Below are 21,702 nucleotides of genomic sequence, written 5' to 3'. Positions count from 1 at the left end.
TATAGAGAGAAATAGTCCTATAATAACTACAACCTAAAACTTCTTACCCTGGAATATTGAAGACTCATGTTAAAAGGAACCACCAGCTTTCATATGTTCTCATGTTCTGAGCAAGGAACTGAAACGTTATCTTTCTTACATAGCACATATTGCACTTTGACTTTCTTCTCCAACACTTTGTTTTTGCATTATTTAAACCAAATTGAACATGTTTCATTACTTATTTGAGGCTAAATTGATTTTATTGATGTATTATACTAAGTTAAAATAAGTGTTCATTCAGTATTGTAATTGTCATTATTAGAAATACATTCTAAAAAATATAAAAATAATAATAAAGAAATCGGTCCTCCAATAATCGGTATCGGTGTTAAAAACATCATAATCGGTCGACCTCTAGTTTATACCTGTGCATAGTCCTGTTATCTTCACCTCTCATTAAACTAGCTACATTGAATAGCTCGTTCACCATGGAACACACAAGAGTCTAGGCAAGATTGCTGCTCCCTGTGAGAGATGAAACGTGGTGCGCCTCGCTCACCTAGCTCATTCTCAGGGGAGAGCTGCAAATCCGGCAGAGAGAAACATACACAGTCTCCCGATCTGGCGGGGTAGGCGCTGTCCCCGAACCCGAATGCTATACCTGGGAGGGTACCGTTGGACAGACAAGTCTCACAGACATGTAAGACAAAACCTCAACGCTGCAATGCTGGTAGACCAAACTGTGTATTACCCAGGTTGGTACACTGTCACTAAAAGTCATTAAAACAGGGACAAAACCCAAACCAGATGGCACAAGCCAAACCACGTGGGGGGACAGCAGAGCACTCAGATGGTAAGGCTAGCTAGCTGCGGCTATGTCACGGCTGGCTGAAGGACTGGACCAAGGTGCAGCATGGTAAGCTTACATTTTCTCTTTATTAATTAAAAATGACGCCGTCAAAACAAAGAACAAAACCAAACCGTGAAGCTTTGGGCTATGTGCCCTGAACAAAGACAAAGTTAACTTCCCACAAAACAGGTGGGGGAAAAGGGTACCTAAGTATGGTTCTCAATCAGAGACGACGAGAGACAGCTGCCTCTGATTGAGAACCACACCCGGCCAAACACATAGAAATAGAAAATCATAGAACATAGACTGCCCACCCAAATCACACCCTGACCAAACCAAAATAGAGACATAAAACGCTCTCTACAGTCAGTGAGTGACAGGCTATGCTTCTGCGCTGATTCACAGGCAGTAATGTAAGGGGGTCAGCCTTATCACCACCCGGTACACGGGATTCATCTGAGATCCTTACTCTGAATGTATTCTGCAGCACAGAAGGATAACCTGTTGGAGTGATCCTATATAGTGATACATAACCCCCTGAACTCCCTGGAAAAGAGTCGTAATGAACCAACACAGTCAAGCAGACAAACTGGGCTGAGATGTTTCATGGCCTGGCTAAGTGAAACAACTTTCTCTTTAGAGACAACTACAAACGAAGGGTTGAATACTATTCAGGGGAGTTTTATGGCAGTGTGAGGAATATTAAGGGTGGAATGTACAGGCTGAGCAGCTACACGGGTCTCTGTACCCAGTTAAACTGATACATAACAACTCCCCTCTGAGCCTTTCCAGGTGTCTAATGAAAGACTCAACATCCAACAACATCTTCGTGGACATCGTTAAGCAACTGCAGCGACAGGGGAAGGACAAGGCAACGCACCATGCAGCCATCAGTGAGCAGGACCACAGGAAGATAAAGAAGTCAACAGCAGTAGAACCAGACACACCTAAGGGGCTCGTAATGAAAACTTTACAAGAAGAGGCACCGAGGGAAACTAACAACTGTCTTTTACCTGGACTATATTATCTGGTGAAAGGATGAAATAAAACTAAGTTACTCATTAAAACTACATTTTTAATGAAAACATGTTGTTAATATTTTATGTTATTATTATTATTATTATATTATTTTTATATGTTGGTAGCCGTTTTATAAAAGCAATAAGGCTCTCGAAACTGGGAATGATCATGAATACCCTCCTAAGAACAGCCCTTAGTCAGGAGTTATTCACATGATAATCCACAGGTTCTCATGCCTTATTACTTAAATATAAATGAAAAGAATGCTGTGAATATAAATCCTGTCCACAATAACAAGTGTTTTATACTGTAGTGCTGATAAAATTAAGTTGGGTACTTCCTTACCTGTGGTGAGGGTTGTTGACACCAGTTGACTTTTCTTTCCATTTTCCAGCACAGTGCAGACAGTGACAGAGTACTGAGTACCACGTTGCAGGTCAGAGAGAGTGATGCTGTGTGAAGATGTGGTAGTGATGTGTGGTTCTGTCCCTGGACAGTGGTAGGAGATCTGGTAATGATGTTGGGTTTGGTCTAATCCTGGTGGCTGGTTCCAGCTAACAGCAGCTGATGTGGTGTCCACTGAGTCAACAGTCAGCTGGTCTGGAGCAGGAAGTACTAAGAGAAAATACATTATTGTTAATGTTACAGTTTTACTCCAGAAATAAACTACAGTACAGAAAGTAGAATAAGTCCAGGGATAAACATGTCTGTAACTTCTTTTGATTTGGGAAGAAATACATTAAAAATAGAAGTCACAACAGAAGTTGATTTGTAATGTAACAAAATGTCTGTTCTAGTTACTGGTAAAGAGATACCTCTCTAGTTACTGGTAAAGAGATATCTCTCTAGTTACTGGTAAAGAGATATCTCTCTAGTTACTGGTAAAGAGATATCTCTCTAGTTACTGGTAAAGAGATATCTCTCTAGTTACTGGTAAAGAGATACCTCTCTAGTTACTGGTAAAGAGATATCTCTCTAGTTACTGGTAAAGAGATATCTCTCTAGTTACTGGTAAAGTGATATCTCTCTAGTTACTGGTAAAGAGATACCTCTCTAGTTACTGGTAAAGAGATATCTCTCTAGTTACTGGTAAAGAGATATCTCTCTAGTTACTGGTAAAGAGATATCTCTCTAGTTACTGGTAAAGAGATACCTCTCTAGTTACTGGTAAAGAGATATCTCTCTAGTTACTGGTAAAGAGATATCTCTCTAGTTACTGGTAAAGAGATATCTCTCTAGTTACTGGTAAAGAGATACCTCTCTAGTTACTGGTAAAGAGATACCTCTCTAGTTACTGGTAAAGAGATATCTCTCTAGTTACTGGTAAAGAGATATCTCTCTAGTTACTGGTAAAGAGATATCTCTCTAGTTACTGGTAAAGAGATATCTCTCTAGTTACTGGTAAAGAGATATCTCTCTAGTTACTGGTAAAGAGATATCTCTCTAGTTACTGGTAAAGAGATACCTCTCTAGTTACTGGTAAAGAGATACCTCTCTAGTTACTGGTAAAGAGATACCTCTCTAGTTACTGGTAAAGAGATATCTCTCTAGTTACTGGTAAAGAGATATCTCTCTAGTTACTGGTAAAGAGATACCTCTCTAGTTACTGGTAAAGAGATACCTCTCTAGTTACTGGTAAAGAGATATCTCTCTAGTTACTGGTAAAGAGATACCTCTCTAGTTACTGGTAAAGAGATACCTCTCTAGTTACTGGTAAAGAGATATCTCTCTAGTTACTGGTAAAGAGATATCTCTCTAGTTACTGGTAAAGAGATACCTCTCTAGTTACTGGTAAAGAGATATCTCTCTAGTTACTGGTAAAGAGATATCTCTCTAGTTACTGGTAAAGAGATATCTCTCTAGTTACTGGTAAAGAGATATCTCTCTAGCTACTGGTAAAGAGATACCTCTCTAGTTACTGGTAAAGAGATACCTCTCTAGTTACTGGTAAAGAGATATCTCTCTAGTTACTGGTAAAGAGATATCTCTCTAGTTACTGGTAAAGAGATATCTCTCTAGTTACTGGTAAATAGATATCTCTCTAGTTACTGGTAAAGAGATACCTCTCTAGTTACTGGTAAAGAGATACCTCTCTAGTTACTGGTAAGGAGATATCTCTCTAGTTACTGGTAAAGAGATACCTCTCTAGTTACTGGTAAAGAGATATCTCTCTAGCTACTGGTAAAGAGATATCTCTCTAGTTACTGGTAAAGAGATATCTCTCTAGTTACTGGTAAAGAGATATCTCTCTAGTTACTGGTAAAGAGATACCTCTCTAGCTACTGGTAAAGAGATATCTCTCTAGCTACTGGTAAAGAGATATCTCTCTAGTTACTGGTAAAGAGATATCTCTCTAGTTACTGGTAAAGAGATACCTCTCTAGTTACTGGTAAAGAGATACCTCTCTAGTTACTGGTAAAGAGATATCTCTCTAGCTACTGGTAAAGAGATATCTCTCTAGTTACTGGTAAAGAGATACCTCTCTAGTTACTGGTAAAGAGATATCTCTCTAGTTACTGGTAAGGAGATATCTCTCTAGTTACTGGTAAAGAGATACCTCTCTAGTTACTGGTAAAGAGATACCTCTCTAGTTACTGGTAAAGAGATACCTCTCTAGTTACTGGTAAAGAGATACCTCCCTAGTTACTGGTAAAGAGATATCTCTCTAGTTACTGGTAAAGAGATACCTCTCTAGTTACTGGTAAAGAGATATCTCTCTAGTTACTGGTAAAGAGATATCTCTGTAGTTACTGGTAAAGATATACCTCTCTAGTTACTGGTAAAGAGATATCTCTCTAGTTACTGGTAAAGAGATATCTCTCTAGTTACTGGTAAAGAGATATCTCTCTAGTTACTGGTAAAGAGATACCTCTCTAGTTACTGGTAAAGACATACCTCTCTAGTTACTGGTAAAGAGATATCTCTCTAGTTACTGGTAAAGAGATACCTCTCTAGTTACTGGTAAAGAGATATCTCTCTAGTTACTGGTAAAGAGATATCTCTCTAGTTACTGGTAAAGAGATATCTCTCTAGTTACTGGTAAAGAGATATCTCTCTAGTTACTGGTAAAGAGATACCTCTCTAGTTACTGGTAAAGAGATACCTCTCTAGTTACTGGTAAAGAGATATCTCTCTAGTTACTGGTAAAGAGATATCTCTCTAGTTACTGGTAAAGAGATATCTCTCTAGTTACTGGTAAGGAGATATCTCTCTAGTTACTGGTAAAGAGATACCTCTCTAGTTACTGGTAAAGAGATATCTCTCTAGTTACTGGTAAAGAGATATCTCTCTAGTTACAGATAAAGAGATATCTCTCTAGTTACTGGTAAAGAGATACCTCTCTAGTTACTGGTAAAGAGATATCTCTCTAGTTACTGGTAAAGAGATATCTCTCTAGTTACTGGTAAAGAGATATCTCTCTAGTTACTGGTAAAGAGATATCTCTCTAGTTACTGGTAAAGAGATATCTCTCTAGTTACTGGTAAAGAGATATCTCTCTAGTTACTGGTAAAGAGATATCTCTCTAGTTACTGGTAAAGAGATACCTCTCTAGTTACTGGTAAAGAGATATCTCTCTAGTTACTGGTAAAGAGATACCTCTCTAGTTACTGGTAAAGAGATATCTCTCTAGTTACTGGTAAAGATATATCTCTCTAGTTACTGGTAAAGAGATGATGGGCTGTAACAAGGTGAGGTAGATCTCTTACTAGTGCAGATGGTTGTAGAGACAGGTTCACTCTCTTCCCCATTGTTCAGCACAGTTGAGATGCTGACAGTGTACTCAGTACCAGGTTGCAGGTTTGAGAATGTTGTGTGACAGTCTTCAGTATTCTCTGCATGGAGGTCTGTTGCTGAGCTGCAGTAGGATATGAGGAAGCGTTGTGGAACTTTCTCCATTCCTTCAGCCTTAGTCCAGTGGAGAGTGAAGGAGGTATATTTCAAATTGTCTACCTTTAAGTCTCTGGGTGGAACCACTGGAACAAAAATCATGTTTTAACAAGATCCATAAAAAACAACAAAGTATGCCAGTAAAACATGACTAAAACCAAACTCTTTACCTGTGAATACAGATGCTGAGATCCATCTGCTTTGTCTTCCATCTTCTCCCTCTGTGGACACACTGAACTGGTACTTTTCACCAGGTTGGAGACTGCTTATTTTAAGATGATACCCGCCTTTCACTCTTGTTGAGCTTGTTTCCCCATCACAATCCCAGATGACCCTGAACTTGTGGGGTCCTTTAACCCCCTGAGGAGAACTCCAGCTCAGAGACACTGAGTCTGACGTCAGCAACAGGACCTGGAAGTCACCAGGAGGGGGCAGCACTGGTAAAGGAATAATGAGAGAGAAAAACAGACTTAATTGACAATAAAATTACATAAACAGGTGTATTATTCATCCCAGCAGTAAAGGGACAACAATTGATATCTTAGTAAATGTATCCTCTTAAATGTAGATTTAAATTAAATAATATTGTTTGAGTCAGTTTATTCTGTGTCCATACCTACCATCATCTGAGGCCAGCATTTTCTGTTTGTCGCCATCAAAACTCTTACGCTGTGAAAACCAAAGAAAAAGTCAATCCTTTTTCTGAAACATGTTATTTTTCTCTTGACACATAAACAATTATTTATCCATCCACTGTACATCAGGCAATGAAGAGAATGACAACAAACCAGGATCTACCTGTCTTCCTGCTTTCTTTTTCTCAAGGAGGATGGTATCATGTCCTTTGTGGTTTGTCTCTGCACACTGACTACAGATCATCATCTGGTCTGTCCTACAGAACACCTCCAGAGGACTGTAGACATGTTGACAGAGTTTCAGCCCCAGGTCTCCAGTCACATCCACCAGTGTGTGTCTCTGCAGTGTTGCTATTGTATAGTGTTGTCTGATGTGGGTCTCACAGTAGGACACACTGCAGGTCTGACAGAACTTCACAGCTTGGACCTCAGAGCAGATATCACAGACCATCACTCCTGGCCTGATTGGGAATTGGAAAATAACAGTTATCATTGATCACAAGAACCTGACCCATTCAGTTTAACACATAATGGCCTGATAATATAACACATATATATAACACACCTGATCATAACAAGTCAGTTAAGAACAAATTCTTATTTTTACACCGGCCAAAGCCGGACGATGCCAATTGTGCGCCGCCATATGGGACATCCAATCACGGCCGGTTTTGATACAGTCTGGAATCGAACCAGGGTGTCTGTAGTGACGGCTCTAGCACTGAGATGCAGTGTCCTAGATCCCCCCGAAGCCCAAAACTATCTGATAACTTTCCATTATCATGATGTGTATTTTTGCTTTACATTAAGTCACATATTTTATTTTACGAGGTCAGCATTATTACAACATAGGCCTGTATTTACAACTAGGTGCACATCAGAATCTCACCATTTGTTTCGTAGAGAGTCTGCTCCTTTGAAATTAAGAGGGAAATCCATGGATTGCTCACTCTTCATAGATAGAAAACCAGAGGAAATAGACTCTGCTCTCTCTGGAGGGTCCCTAGTAGTACAAGGCCTTCACACAAAACACACACAAAAAGAATAAAACAGTAAATACTAAAACCAACCGAAATCTCCAATAATCCAATAATGTATTATATTCCCCTCTTCAACATAATAATGATCTGAATCACCATAATGTGAATTTTAGCTTCTCTTCTTCTAGCCAACTACATTAATTAACAATCATTATAGGAACTTATTGACTTTTCCAGGTAGAACATAGAATCTCACCCTTCATTTTGCTATAAGGTCCCCTCTTTGAAACTAATAGGGATATCCATTGACTTGTTACTCTTCATTAAAATATACAACCAGAAGAAAGAGACTGCTCTTTCAACGTGGCACCGTCATAGGACAAACCAACAAGTCAGTTTGTCAAATTTCTGCCCTGCTAGAGCTTCCCCGGTCAACTGTAAGTGCTGTTATTTTGAAGTGGAAACGTCTAGAGCAACAACGGCTCAGCCGCAAAGTGGTAGGCCAAACAAGCTCACAGAACGGGACCGCCGAGTGCTGAAGCGGGTAGCATGTAAAAATCGTTGGTCCTCGCTTGCAACGCTCACTACTGAGTTATAAATTACACCTGGAAGAAATGTCAGCACAACAACTCTTCTTCCGGAGCTTCATGAAATGGATTTCCATGGCCGAGCAGCCGCAAACAAGCCTAAAATCACCATGCGCAATGCCAAGCGTCGGCTGGAGTGGTGTAAAGCTCGCCGCCGTTGGACTCTGTAGCAGTGGAAACGCGTTCTCTGGAGTGAAGAATCACGCTCCACCATCTGGCAGTCTGACAGACATATCTGGGTTTGGTGGATGCCAGGAGAACACTAGCTGTCCTAATGCCTAATGCCAACTGTAAAGTTTGGTGGAGGAGGAAAAATGGTCTGGGGCTGTTTTTCATGGTTCGAGCTAGGCCCCTAAGTTCCAGTGAAGGGAAATCTTAACCCTAGAGTATACAATGACATTCTAGATGATTCTGTGCTTCCAACTTTGTGGCAACAATTTGGGGAAGGCCCTTTCCTGTTTCAGCATGACAACGCCCCCTGTGCACAAAACGAGGTCCATACAGAAATGGTTTGTCAAGATTGGTGTGGAAGAACTTGACTGGCCTACACAAAGCCCTGACCTCAACCCCATTGGACACCTTTGGGATGAATTGGAACGCTGACTACAAGCCAGGCCTAATCACCAACCTCAGTTCCTGACCTCACTAATGCTCGTGGCTGAATGGAAGCAAGTCCCCGCAGCAATGTTCCAACATCTTGTGGAAAGCCTTCCCAGAAGAGGATGTTATAGCAGCAAAGGGTGGACCAACTCCATATTAATGTCCATCATTTTGGAATGAGATGTTTGATGAGCAGGTGTCCACATACTTTTACTCATGTAGTGTATCTACCTCAAATACCTCTTATCTCTGCACATTGATCTGGTGGTATTGGTACTTCCTGTATATAGCTCCACATGTATCTGGTACTTCCTGTATATAGCTCCACATTTATCTGGTACGTCCTGTATATAGCTCCACATTCATCTGGTACTTCCTGTATATAGCTCCACATTTATCTGGTACTTCCTGTATATAGCTCCACATTCATCTGGTACTTCCTGTATATAGCTCCACATTTATCTGGCACTTCCTATATATAGCTCCACATTTATCTGGTACTTCCTGTATATAGCTCCACATTTATCTGGCACTTCCTGTATATAGCTCCACATGTATCTGGCACTTCCTATATATAGCTCCACATTTATCTGGTACTTCCTGTATATAGCTCCACATTTATCTGGCTTTTCCTACATATAGCTCCACATTTATCTGGTACTTCCTGTATATAGCTCCATTCTTGTGTATTTTATTTGATTCCTATTGTTACTATTTTATTAAATGTTTTATTTTATTATAATTTTTAATAAAAGCATTTCATTATTTGTATTGTTAATTGTAAAGCTCTGTATCCTTGGGAAGGGCTCGTAAGCAAGCATTTCTTGGAAATACCAGTTGTATTCGGCGCATGTAACAAATACAATTCTATTTGATCTACCACTGGCCCTTGATTTGTCCACAGTCATTTATGATTAGAATTAAAGCAATTAAAACATCTCATCATGCTTAGGGTCATTATAGGGGCGGCAGGTAGCCTAGCGGTTAAGAGCGTTGGTTTGAATCCCGAGCCAGCAAGGTGCCATTCTGCCCTAGAGCAAGGCAGAGAGCAAGGCAGTTAACCCCGAACAACAACTGCTCCCCGGGCGCCAATGACGTGATGTTGATTAAGGTAACCCCCCACACCTCTCTGATTCAGAGAGGTTGGATTAAATGTGAAAGACACATTTCAGTTGAACGTATTCAATTATGCAACTGATCTAGGTTTCCCCTGGAATAAAGTGTTCTGTTTACTATGTAACTTACTATGCAGTAACTCGGTATCTTTCATAGAAATCAGATGGATATATTATATTTGACAGGAATTATTGGTCAAAATCCTCATGTTAATCTATTACAAAATTATAATATTAAACAAGCACACACCTCATATCAGGGTCCATGGTCTCATCAAGATCCTTGTATGGTGACCCATCCTTACATCTTTCTTTAGGGATGGCTCCACCCTCAGCCCCCTGATGATAACTCATTATAACTCTCAGAGAGGAGACCTCACAATGCTGAAGAGGACTGGTCTAGTCCTGTATCAATCTGTAAATAAGAAGAGTAAACAGCATTATATTAACACGTTTAAACACAAAAGCCGAGTAGAACTACTGTTGGCCTGCTGTGCTGGGGATGTAAGACATTATAATGATATTCTGTAAAGCAGTTTGCACTGAATGCAATTGTGAAAAGCACTATAGGCAGAAAAAGTGTTTATGAACAATAGCATTGCTTATTTTTTTTAATTATTTATAAATAAAATATTTAACCCAGCAATATAGCCAAGGTTACCCAGTAAAGGTTTAGCCCTCTTAATTGTAGTCATTATATAATTAGGTTATTTCGCTGTCTTTTTCTGTCATCATCTTTTAGGAAATTGTATTGGCCTTGGCTGGACACGATCTAGCCCATCCTGGAAATGGCTAGATGGATTACATCTTATGTCAAATTGTCTTTTAGAATCTTAGTTAACCCTGAGCCTTTTCCTAACCGTAACCTAATTATCATAACATACTACGTTAATTATCCTAACCTGTTTTGTAATTTCTCATAACCTTCTACAAAGAGTCACTCCTGGTCAATTCTGACATAAACTGTATCCCTTCTAGACACCACGCCCTAACCATTGAAAATGATAGAGGCCTCTAGTGGCCAAAAGGCTGCGTTAGCATGGGCAGCGACATTGAAGATTCACCACCTTCCTGGTGACCCTGTTGGAGTCATGTCCAGCCGGGTCATCAGGAGGGATCAGGCAGTCCTGAAGAAGAACATGTACTACTTTAAAAAGGAGATAGAGAGCAGGGGCTGCACCATTGATGCTATCTCTATGGGCCAACGCAAAACCAAAGTGATTGCGTTTCTATGAATCCATTTTGTCCGGGTTGGATGGGTGTCATAGGCCGTATCCGAAATCTGTATTGCCTACTACTTACTAAAACTACATAATGTTTACTATATACTATTTAGAAACGTACTGTTTACAACAAATGTCTGCAGTAAGCAACAAATATCAACATAGTAGACGCACCTTTCTTTTTTTTTACCTTTAGCCAAGTCAGTTAAGAACAAATTCTTATTTTCAATGACGGCCTTGGAACTGTGGGTTAACTGCCTTGTTCAGGGGCAGATCGACAGAAGGAAACACATACACAATCCATGTCTCAATTGTTTCAAGGCTTAGATTAACAATAATTTAAGCTTTCTGCCCATCTAAGATAAGTCTATGTCCTGGGAAATGTTCTTGTTACTTACAACCTCATGCTAATCACATTAGCGCACGTTAGCTCAAGCGTCCCGAGGGCGGGACACCGATCCTGCAGAGGTTTTAACTAAGGATTCTCATTGTATACTGAATCTATTTACTACAGCTTTCACTGTAGTTCACTCTACTGCCCCACTGCCGTCACAACTTTCAACACCAAATCTATCCCTTTGACGCTCTCTTTCAAATGTTTCCATCCCCCTCTCTCAGGATCCTCTCTTCCTCTCTTCAATCTCTCTCTCAGGATCCTCTCTTCCATCTCTCTCTCAGTATCCTCTCTCCTCTCTTCGTCTTCTTCATTCTCTCTCTCAGCCTCTTGGAACATCTCATTGCTGTAGTATCTTCCTCCATTCATCATGACCATCTTGTTTATCTTCTAAAGCAGCTCAGTGACCTGAGAGGGATTCTGATCTTCATTGTTGAGGACATGATATCTCCCTTTACATGAGTAAAATCCTGAAGAGCTGGATTACAATTATCCACAATGTATATATACTGAACAGAAATATAAACGCAACATGTAAAGTGTTGGTACTATGTTTCACGAGCTGAAATAAAAGATCCCAGATATGTTCCAAATGCACAAAAAGCTTATTTCTCTTAAATGTTAAAATGTAAATCATCCCTGTTAGTGAACATTTCTCTGTGTCCATCCACCTGACAGGTGTGGCATATCAAGAAGCTGATTAAACAGCATGATCATTACACAGGTGCACCTTGCGCTGGGGACAATAAAAGGCCAATCTAAAATGTGCAGTTTTGTCACACAACACAATGCCACTGATGTCTCAAGTTGAGGGAGTGTGCAATTGGCATGCTGACTGCAATAATGTCCAGCATAGCTGTTGCCACAGAATCGAATGTTAATTTCTCTAACATAACCCTTCTCTAACGTTGTTTTAGAGAATTTGGCAGTACGTCCAACCGGCATCACAACCGCAGACCAAGTGTAACCACGCCAATCCAGGAACTCCAAATCCAGCTTCTTCACCTACAGGGATCATCAGAGACCAGCCACCCGGGCAGCTGATGAAACTGGAGTATTTATGTCTGTAATAAATCCCTTTTGTGGGGAAAAACTCATTCTGATTGGCTGAGCCTTGCTCTCCAGTGGGTGGGCCTGAATCCCAAGTGGGTGGTGCTATGCCATCCCAGGCCCACCCATGGCTCCGCCCCTGCCCAGTCTTGTGAAATCCATAGATTCGGGCCTAATTTATTTATTTCAATTGACTGATTTCCTTATATGAACTGTAACTCAGGAAATTTGTTGAAATTGTTGCATGTTGAATTTATATTTTTGTTCAGTATATAGCATCTAAACTTTTCCCATCCACCTGTCACGTCTGCTCCCGCTCTTCCCTTCCCCTGGCGCTTGAGGGCGCCAGATTACCCTGCATCACATGCTCCTGCCATCAATCATGCACACCTGCCTTCCCTCATCACTCGCATCAGCGTTATTGGACTCACCTGGACTCACTTATCTCCTGTTGATTTCCTCCCCTATATTTGTCGGTTCCCCAGCTCTGTTCCCTGCTGATTCATTGATTGTTTTTGTCTTTGTTTTCTGTTTGCTGACGCTGTTCCTGTCTCGTTATATGTCCGTTATTTATTAAATGTTACTCCCCGTACCTGCTTCGTCTCTCCAGCGCCATCTCATGTGACACCACCTCTCCTTCTGTCTTTCTGATATAACAGTCACGAGATGCATTTGTTTCAAAATCTTTGCAGGATGGTGGTTCCTGCTGCACTCTTTCCAACTCCAGTCTTCCCCACCAGAACAATCCAGACCTCATGTTCTGTTGGATTACAATGAAAATGTTGTTGCCTTTGACATGAGTATAACCTTAATGTTCTTCCTGTTAGCACATTTACAAAAATAATTTTTCTGTTAAATAGTTTTCCCTCCAAATTCAGTGGAACAAGGGATGGTATCAGTTCCTGGTGTGACCAGACAAGAGAATGTGTTTCTGTTAAATAGTTTTCTCTCCAAATTGAGTGGAACAAGGGATGGTATCAGTTCCTGGTGTGACCAGACAAGAGGATGTGTTTCTGTTAAATAGCTTCAGTAAAACATTTTGAAGTGAAACAGTTTTCCCTCCATAAAATAAATAAAGGGAGATTAATAAATATTGTGACATCACCATATGAGAGCTGTGAGGACTCAAGGTCTGTTACTGAACTGATTAAGTTGATGCAGATCTCTTACTAGTGCAGACAGTTGAATGAGGACCATGCTTTAACGCTGGTAGTAAAACAGAACCACTTGATCAGTTCAGGGTCAGATAATGACATGATGGTTTTAGAGTGCATTGATGGTGAGAAGTTGCCAACCACAGATCTAGGATCAGATTTCACCGCTGTCAGTACAAACCTTAACAATAGGAAGTGTATATTCAGTTGGCAGATCCAAAGGTTAGGGTTATTAGGGATACAATTGGTTAAGATTAGGTTTAAGCTTAGAGTTAATGTTACTCATAGTGTTGTAGGTTTAGGGTTACACAGTGTTATAGGATTAGGGTTACACAGTGTTATAGGTTTAGGTTTACACAGTGTTATAGGCTCAGGGTAACACAGTGTTGTAGGTTTAGGGTTACACAGTGTTATAGGCTCAGGGTTACACAGTGTTATAGGTTTAGGGTTACACAGTGTTGTAGGTTTAGGGTTACACAGTGTTATAGGTTTAGGGTTACACAGTGTTATAGGTTAAGGGTTACACACAGTTTTATAGGTCAGGTGATGCAATCACAAGTGGCAGCCTTTGGAACTCGCACCAATCACATTAGTTCTGCCCTAATAAGATCGAATAACGAAACATGTGATGGGAGACTAGTGATTCATTAAGCATCTGACCCATTTCAGTTGAGAGAAAGGTAACGTTCCAGGTCATCTGTTTTTTGCAGTCTTGTTGAGCACATTATCTGATGTCACAACACCTGGAGAAGTGTTTTCAGCAACCCCATTCATGTGATATACGTGGCTAAATAAGAGATGGCAAGTTACATTTCAAGCCCATGATCTCAAAATAGACTTGTTTAAAGCCCTCTGCTTTACACCTCTGAAGCCCTCCCATTGTCATGGTATATTTTCATACAGTGCAGAGGAGGCTGGTGGGATGAGCTGTAGGAGGATGGGCTCATTGTAATTGCTGGAATGGAATAAATGGAATGGAGTCAAACATGTGGTTTCCATACGTTTGATGTGTTTCATACCGTTCCATTTAAACCATTCCAGCCATTACAATGAGTCCATCCTCCTATAGCTCCTACCACCAGCCTCCTCTGGTACAGTGTCATTGAATATCCTTTACTCAATCAAAGTGTATCGATGTGAACAATCCCTCTGTAAATATTGATGTAGATGTTTACTTTCTGCATTTCTTTCTACCGTTTATGTTGATATTTTTACTGGGGAAAAGGTAGATATTCACAACTATATAGCCTATATAGCTCATTAAGCATTGTGGGAATACATAGATACACTGTTGTTCACGAACTCTGTAGACCAACTAGTGCATAAATAAAACATGGAATGGAACATAGTGCATCAGTTATCAGTATAATGAAAACATGGACTGGACTATCAGTAATGTTCACTAGTAGGATACACTACAGTAGTTATCAGTATAATGAAAACATGGACTGGACTATCAGTAATGTTCACTAGTAGGATACACTACAGTCGTTATCAGTATAATGAAAACATGGACTGGACTATCAGTAATGTTCACTAGTAGGATACACTACAGTAGTTATCAGTATAATGAAAACATGGACTGGACTATCAGTAATGTTCACTAGTAGGATACACTACAGTAGTTATCAGTATAATGAAAACATGGACTGGACTACCAGTAATGTTCACTAGTAGGTTACACTACAGTAGTTATCAGTATAATGAAACCATGGACTGGACTCTGTAATGATCACTAGTAGGATACACTACAGTAGTTATCAGTATAATGAAACCATGGACTGGACTCTGTAATGATCCCTGTAGACTACAGTAGTTATCAGTATAATGAAAACATGGACTGGACTAGCAGTAATGTTCACTAGTAGGTTACACTACAGTAGTTATCAGTATAATGAAACCATGGACTGGACTATCAGTAATGTTCACTAGTAGGATACACTACAGTAGTTATCAGTATAATGAAACCATGGACTGGACTCTGTAATGATCACTGAAGACTACAGTAGTTATCAGTATAATGAAACCATGGACTGGACTCTGTAATGATCCCTGTAGTCTACAGTAGTTATCAGTATAATGAAACCATGGACTGGACTCTGTAATGATCCCTGTAGACTACAGTAGTTATCAGTATAATGAAACCATGGACTGGACTAGCAGTAATGTTCACTAGTAGGTTACACTACAGTAGTTATCAGTATAATGAAACCATGGACTGGACTATCAGTAATGTTCACTAGTAGGATACACTACAGTAGTTATCAGTATAATGAAACCATGGACTGGACTCTGTAATGATCACTGAAGACTACAGTAGTTATCAGTATAATGAAACCATGGACTGGACTCTGTAATGATCCCTGTAGTCTACAGTAGTTATCAGTATAATGAAACCATGGACTGGACTCTGTAATGATCCCTGTAGTCTACAGTAGTTATCAGTATAATGAAACCATGGACTGGACTCTGTAATGATCACTGTAGTCTACAGTAGTTATCAGTATAATGAAACCATGGACTGGATCTCTGTAATGATCCCTGTAGACTACAGTAGTTATCAGTATAATGAAAACATGGACTGGATTCACAGTAATGTTCACTAGTAGGATACATACACTACAGTAGTTATCAGTATAATGAAAACATTGACTGGATCTCTGTAATGATCCCTGTATACTACAGTAGTTATCAGTATAATGAAAACATGGACTGGACTAGCAGGAATGTTCACTAGTTGGCTAGACTACAGTAGTTATCAGTATAATGAAAACATGGACTGGATCTCTGTAATGATCACTGTAGACTACGGTACACACATAAATAAGAGTGTCTTTTAACAAATGAAGGTGTCTGTCCAGCACTGCCTCAGTACTCTGATAATGTAATGCTGATGGCTGCTGTATTAGTTTAGTGTGATAAATCAGTTGATTTAGAGGGACTACTTGTAAAGGTGCACCATCATCATGTGATTTAGAGGGACTACTTGTAAAGGTGCACCATCATCATGTGATTTAGAGGGACTACTTGTAAAGGTGCACCATCATCATGTGATTTAGATGGACTACTTGTAAAGGTGCACCATCATCATGTGATTTAGAGGGACTACTTGTAAAGGTGCACCATCATCATGTGATTTAGATGGACTACTTGTAAAGGTGCACCATCATCATGTGATTTAGAGGGACTACTTGTAAAGGTGCACCATCATCATGTGATTTAGAGGGACTACTTGTAAAGGTGCACCATCATCATGTGATTTAGAGGGACTACTTGTAAAGGTGCACCATCATGTGATTTAGAGGGACTACTTGTAAAGGTGCACCATCATCATGTGATTTAGAGGGACTACTTGTAAAGGTGCACCATCATCATGTGATTTAGAGGGACTACTTGTAAAGGTGCACCATCATCACGTGATTTAGAGGGACTACTTGTAAAGGTGCACCATCATGTGATTTAGAGGGACTACTTGTAAAGGTGCACCATCATCATGTGATTTAGAGGGACTACTTGTAAAGGTGCACCATCATCATGTGATTTAGTTGATCCTTTTCATGTCAGTCATTTTTGAATGAAATTATAGTTAACAATTGTAGAGCACATTTTTTTATAGACAGTCTACCACTCCGCCATTGTAGGCCATATTTATCTGACACAGAACAGTGCATACTGTCCTCGGGTGGCTGCCCTGCCCTTAGTCTGCCTCCTGCCCCTCCTATCACTATGGGTACACCTTCCTGAAAACAATTGCACTATACTTTATTTAAACCTGCTCTGCCAGTTCATGTCCTTAAAGATTAGAATGTTCCAATGTGGTTAACCAGAAAGATGACAGCTCATCTTATCATCTAGGTTTGCTATCAAACAGATATGTCATATTTTTGGTTTGTCCACTTGTTTCCTGCTTGTAGCAGGGTGCGGTTACAGGAATGTTCTAACTATAAGTCACATGATTTCATGAGAAAATGTCTCTGCAGTGAGGGTGTGGAAAGCAAGTCAAGGTGTCGTTGGATGAATGTCAACAAGATGCATAACCAGAATTGTTAAAATAACTATGTTTTAATTAAATCTGACTATACCAGTTCATGCCCTAAAACCCTCAAATCAAATCTGAACCTCAAATCCTCTTCCACTGCTTCTCGTCCCATTCTTCCACTCTATCGGGGACTGATTTAGACCTGGGACACAAGGTGGGTGCAATCAATCATCAGGTAGAAGAGAACACAGGCCCATTTCAAGATTTGAATACCCCTGCCCTAAAATACGAAAATGTTCAAATGTAGTCCATGAAGAGGTTGGCCTATTAGGATTGTGTGCACAACTATTAACTCCACATGTAGCTATAGCAATTGATTAGGGGCCAGGGGTATTCAATGTTTACCCTACGAGGACTGGACTACTGCTGGTTTTCTGTTCTACCTGACATTTGATGGCAGCCACCTGGTGTCTCAGGTCTAAATCAGTCCCTGATTAGAGGGAATCATTTTTAAAAAGCAGTGTAACTGGGTCTGGTCCAGATTTGAATGTGAGGGGGTTAGACTTACAACTATATTGAGAGAAAGATGGCGTTCCAGATTGTCTTTTTCTGCTTACGAACTGTATCACATCTCACAATGCCTGGAGAAGTATGTATCATGTCAGGAAACCCATTCATGTGACATATCATGTTGCAATCTCCTGAGACTCGCAGAACAACTGCAAACAAAAAAGTACCTGGAACGCTGCCAGACAGTTTGCAAGTATGTAACAAAAATAACATTAACATCTGACAATTGTTTCATGTGTGCTAAGAACAAATAAAACCCTTTTTGTAATCTTCCTTACAAATCTGTCATCATTCGAGATCTGGGCCATTTGATTTTTAACTGTTCAAATTACCTGAGAGGAATCGCAATTGTTACGACATTATGAGTCCTAAAGTCTTTCCCAGTTTGAATAAGAACCAGCCTACCTGCCAGTCATCAAAACACATCTTAACCTGACACTTTACAGTGGTGTAAAGTGCTTTTTGGTTGTATCTGTACTTTACCATTAATATTTTTGCCAACTTTGACTTTTATTTCACTACATTCCTAAAGAAAACAATGTACTTTTTACTCTATACATTTTCCCTGACACCCAAAAGTACTTGTTACATTTTGACAGGAAAATGGTCCAATTCACACACTTATCAAGAGAACATCCCTGGTCATCCCTACTGCCTCTAGCGGACTCACTAAACACAAACACTTCGTTTGTAAATTATGTCTCAATGTGCCCATGTCAATCCCTCCAATAAATAAATAAAATAAAATTGTGCCGTCTGGTTCGCTTAATATAAAATATTTGAAATGGTACTTTTACTTTTGATATTTAAGTACATTTCAGCAATTCCATTTACTTTTGATACTTAAGTATATTTAAAACCAAATACTTTGACTTTTACTCAAGTAGTATTTTACTGGGTGACTTTCACTTTTACTTGAGTCATTTTCTATTAAGGTATCTTTACTTTAACTCAAGTATAACAATTGAGTACTAATTCCACCACTGCACTTTTATAAAACATGTTGACTTACCATTTCCCTGCTGCATTCAGAGTAGCCTGGAGCATGTACTGACACGGTTATAAAACATGTTGACTTACCATTTCCCTGCTGCATTCAGAGTAGCCTGGAGCATGTACTGACACGGTTATAATAAAAGGGTTGAAACCTAAGATGCTGTTCCAGAGGTGAGATGAGGAAGACAGCCAGGAGGAAAGGGGAGGAGCATCTGCTTATACATCACATGGGACAACTTTACCAAAGATGATGACGCTTTCCCTGCGTGAGCTCACAGTTCCTCCATAATATCTGGCATGCTAACGCGAGAGAGTTTACTTATTGTCACATCCTGCTCGCCCCACCCACACTGCCCCGACCAGGAAGAATTTGCCAGTGAGAAGTCTCACCCTGGGGCACCCCTTCCGCGTGGAGGGGCAATAAGTATTTCACTCGAGTGGCCCCGCTCCAATCCAAATAAATTAGGGAGTGGGGTCTCGCTTTCTCTACCGTCTCTGACTTTAGATATCCCTGTGTTTCTACTGTGAAAATACTATCCACAAGGCAATCCATGACAGCAGTTGTTTAACAGAGAAGTCAACCTATTTCCTGCAGTCTCAAAATATTAAACATTTTGTTTAAAGTAATAAAGTGTATTTTCAATGTCTACTTCAAATGGAGCACACTTCATTAATAACATGCATTAAATCATATGAAATATGTTGACTCACACACATAATTATACCTGGATGCACATGTATCAACTCTGAAACATGGTTTTATTAGTTTGGGCTAATGGCTGTACTAATGTGGCGTCTACCTGAGGACATGGCACTTGGTAATATCCTGCAATTCACATCTCCCATTTATAGTGAACAAAAATATAAACGCAACATGCAACAATTTCAACAATTTTACTGAGTTACAGTTCATATAAGGAAATCAGTCAATTGAAATACATTCATTAGGCCCTAACCTATAGATATCACATGACTGGCCAGGGGTGCAGCCGTGGTTGGGCCTGGGAGGGCATAGGACCAATCACTTGGCAGCCAGACCCACCCACTGGGGAGCCAGGCCCAGACAATCAGAATGAGTTTTTCCCCACAAAAGGGCTTGATTACAAACATGAATACTCCTCAGCACCCAACCCTACGACGATCCCGCAGGTGAAGAAGCCAGATGTGGAGGTCCTGGGCTGGTGTGGTTACATGTGGTCTGCGATTGTGAGGACGTACTGTGTCCTCACAATACGTTGGACGTATTGCCACATTTTCTAAAACAACGTTGGAGGCAGCTTTTGGTAGAGAAATAAACATTAAATTCTCTGGCAACAGCTCTGGTGGACATTCCTGCTGTCCGCATTGTCACACCCTGATCTGTTTCACCTGTCCTTGTGATTGTCTCCACTCCCTGCAGGTGTCGCTTGTTCTCCCCAGTGTATTTATCCCTGTGTTTCCTGTCTCTCTGTGCCAGTTTGTCTTGTATGTTTCGAAGTCAACCAGCGGTTTTCCCGTTCTCCTGTTTTTTGCATACTCCTTTTTCTAGTCCTCCCGGTTTTGACCCTTGCCTGTTTCTGGACTTTTTACCCGCCTGCCTGACCGTTCTGCCTGCCTTGACCACAAGCCTGTCTGCCCCGCCTGCCTGACCATTCTGCCTGCCTTGACCACGAGCCTGTCTGCCACTCTGTACCTCCTGGACTCTGATCTGGTTTTGACCTTTTTGTCTGTCCACAACCATTCTCTTGCCTACACCTTTGGATTAATAAACATTGTAAGATTCCAACCATCTGCTTCCTGTGTCTGCATTTGGGTCTCGCCTTGTGCTTTGATAAGCATGCCAATTCCGCACTCCCTCATAACGTGAGACATCTATGGCATTGTGTTGTGACAAAACTGCACATTTTAGAGTGGCCTTTTATTGTCCCCAGCACAAGGTGAACCTGTGTACTGATCATACTGTTTAATCAACTTCTTGATAAGCCACACCTGTCAGGTGGATGGATTATCTTGGCAAAGGAGCAATGCTCACTAACAGGGATGTAAACTTTTTTTTTCTTCAAATGTCTGTCACTGTCATCATAAAGAGACCAAGGCGCAGTGTGGTAAGCGTACATTATTCTTTATTGAAAGAACGAACACTGAACAAAACTAACCGTAAAGCGAGTTTATTAGCAAGTGCATTGGTGATGTTGTACCCACAGCTTCTACTAAAACATTCCCCAACTGAAAGTGCAAATCACTGCTTTTAATCAGGGCAAGGTGACCGGAAACATGACCGAATACAAACAGTGTAGCTATTGCAAGGCAATCAAACAAGCAAAGTGTCAGTATAGAGAAAAAGTAGAGTCGCAATTCAACGGCTCAAACACGAGAGGTATGTTGCAGGGTCTACAGTCAATCACAGAATACAAAAGGAAAACCAGCCCCGTCGTGGACCACAATGTCTTGCTCCCAAACAAACTAAACAACTTCTTTGCTCGCTTTGAGGTCAATACAGTGCCACTGACACGGTCCGCTACCAAAACCTGCGGGGTCTCCTTCACTGCAGCCGAGGTGAGTAAAACATTTATACGTGTTAACCCTCGCAAGGCTGCCGGCCCAGACGGCATCCCCAGCCGCATCCTCAGAGCATGCGTTGACCAACTGGCTGGTGTGTTTACGGACATATTCAATAAATCCTTACCCAGTCTGCTGTTC

General features: G+C 40.5%; 1 protein-coding gene across 1 annotated transcript in view; it reads right to left on the bottom strand.

The window, feature by feature from the left end:
• Nucleotides 1-10,069, bottom strand: part of LOC110518385 (interferon-induced very large GTPase 1) — a 30,952-nt gene extending 20,883 nt beyond the window's left edge. Inside the window, exons 1-7 of the mRNA XM_036934039.1 lie at nt 9,908-10,069; nt 7,265-7,393; nt 6,539-6,836; nt 6,361-6,409; nt 5,911-6,177; nt 5,560-5,826; nt 2,198-2,467 (exon numbers count right to left, since the gene is read on the bottom strand). Coding sequence (XP_036789934.1) covers nt 2,198-2,467; nt 5,560-5,826; nt 5,911-6,177; nt 6,361-6,409; nt 6,539-6,836; nt 7,265-7,393; nt 9,908-10,011 — 1,384 coding nt within the window. The 5' untranslated portion in view covers nt 10,012-10,069. The remainder of the gene's footprint in view (nt 1-2,197; nt 2,468-5,559; nt 5,827-5,910; nt 6,178-6,360; nt 6,410-6,538; nt 6,837-7,264; nt 7,394-9,907) is intronic.
• Between the last annotated feature and the right edge of the window lie 11,633 nt (nt 10,070-21,702).

This window comes from Oncorhynchus mykiss, chromosome 10, assembly GCF_013265735.2.
Source record: "Oncorhynchus mykiss isolate Arlee chromosome 10, USDA_OmykA_1.1, whole genome shotgun sequence".
NCBI lineage: Eukaryota > Metazoa > Chordata > Actinopteri > Salmoniformes > Salmonidae > Oncorhynchus > Oncorhynchus mykiss.
The sequence above is the reverse complement of the archived record's forward strand: the minus strand, read 5'-3'. Positions and strand labels throughout refer to the sequence as shown.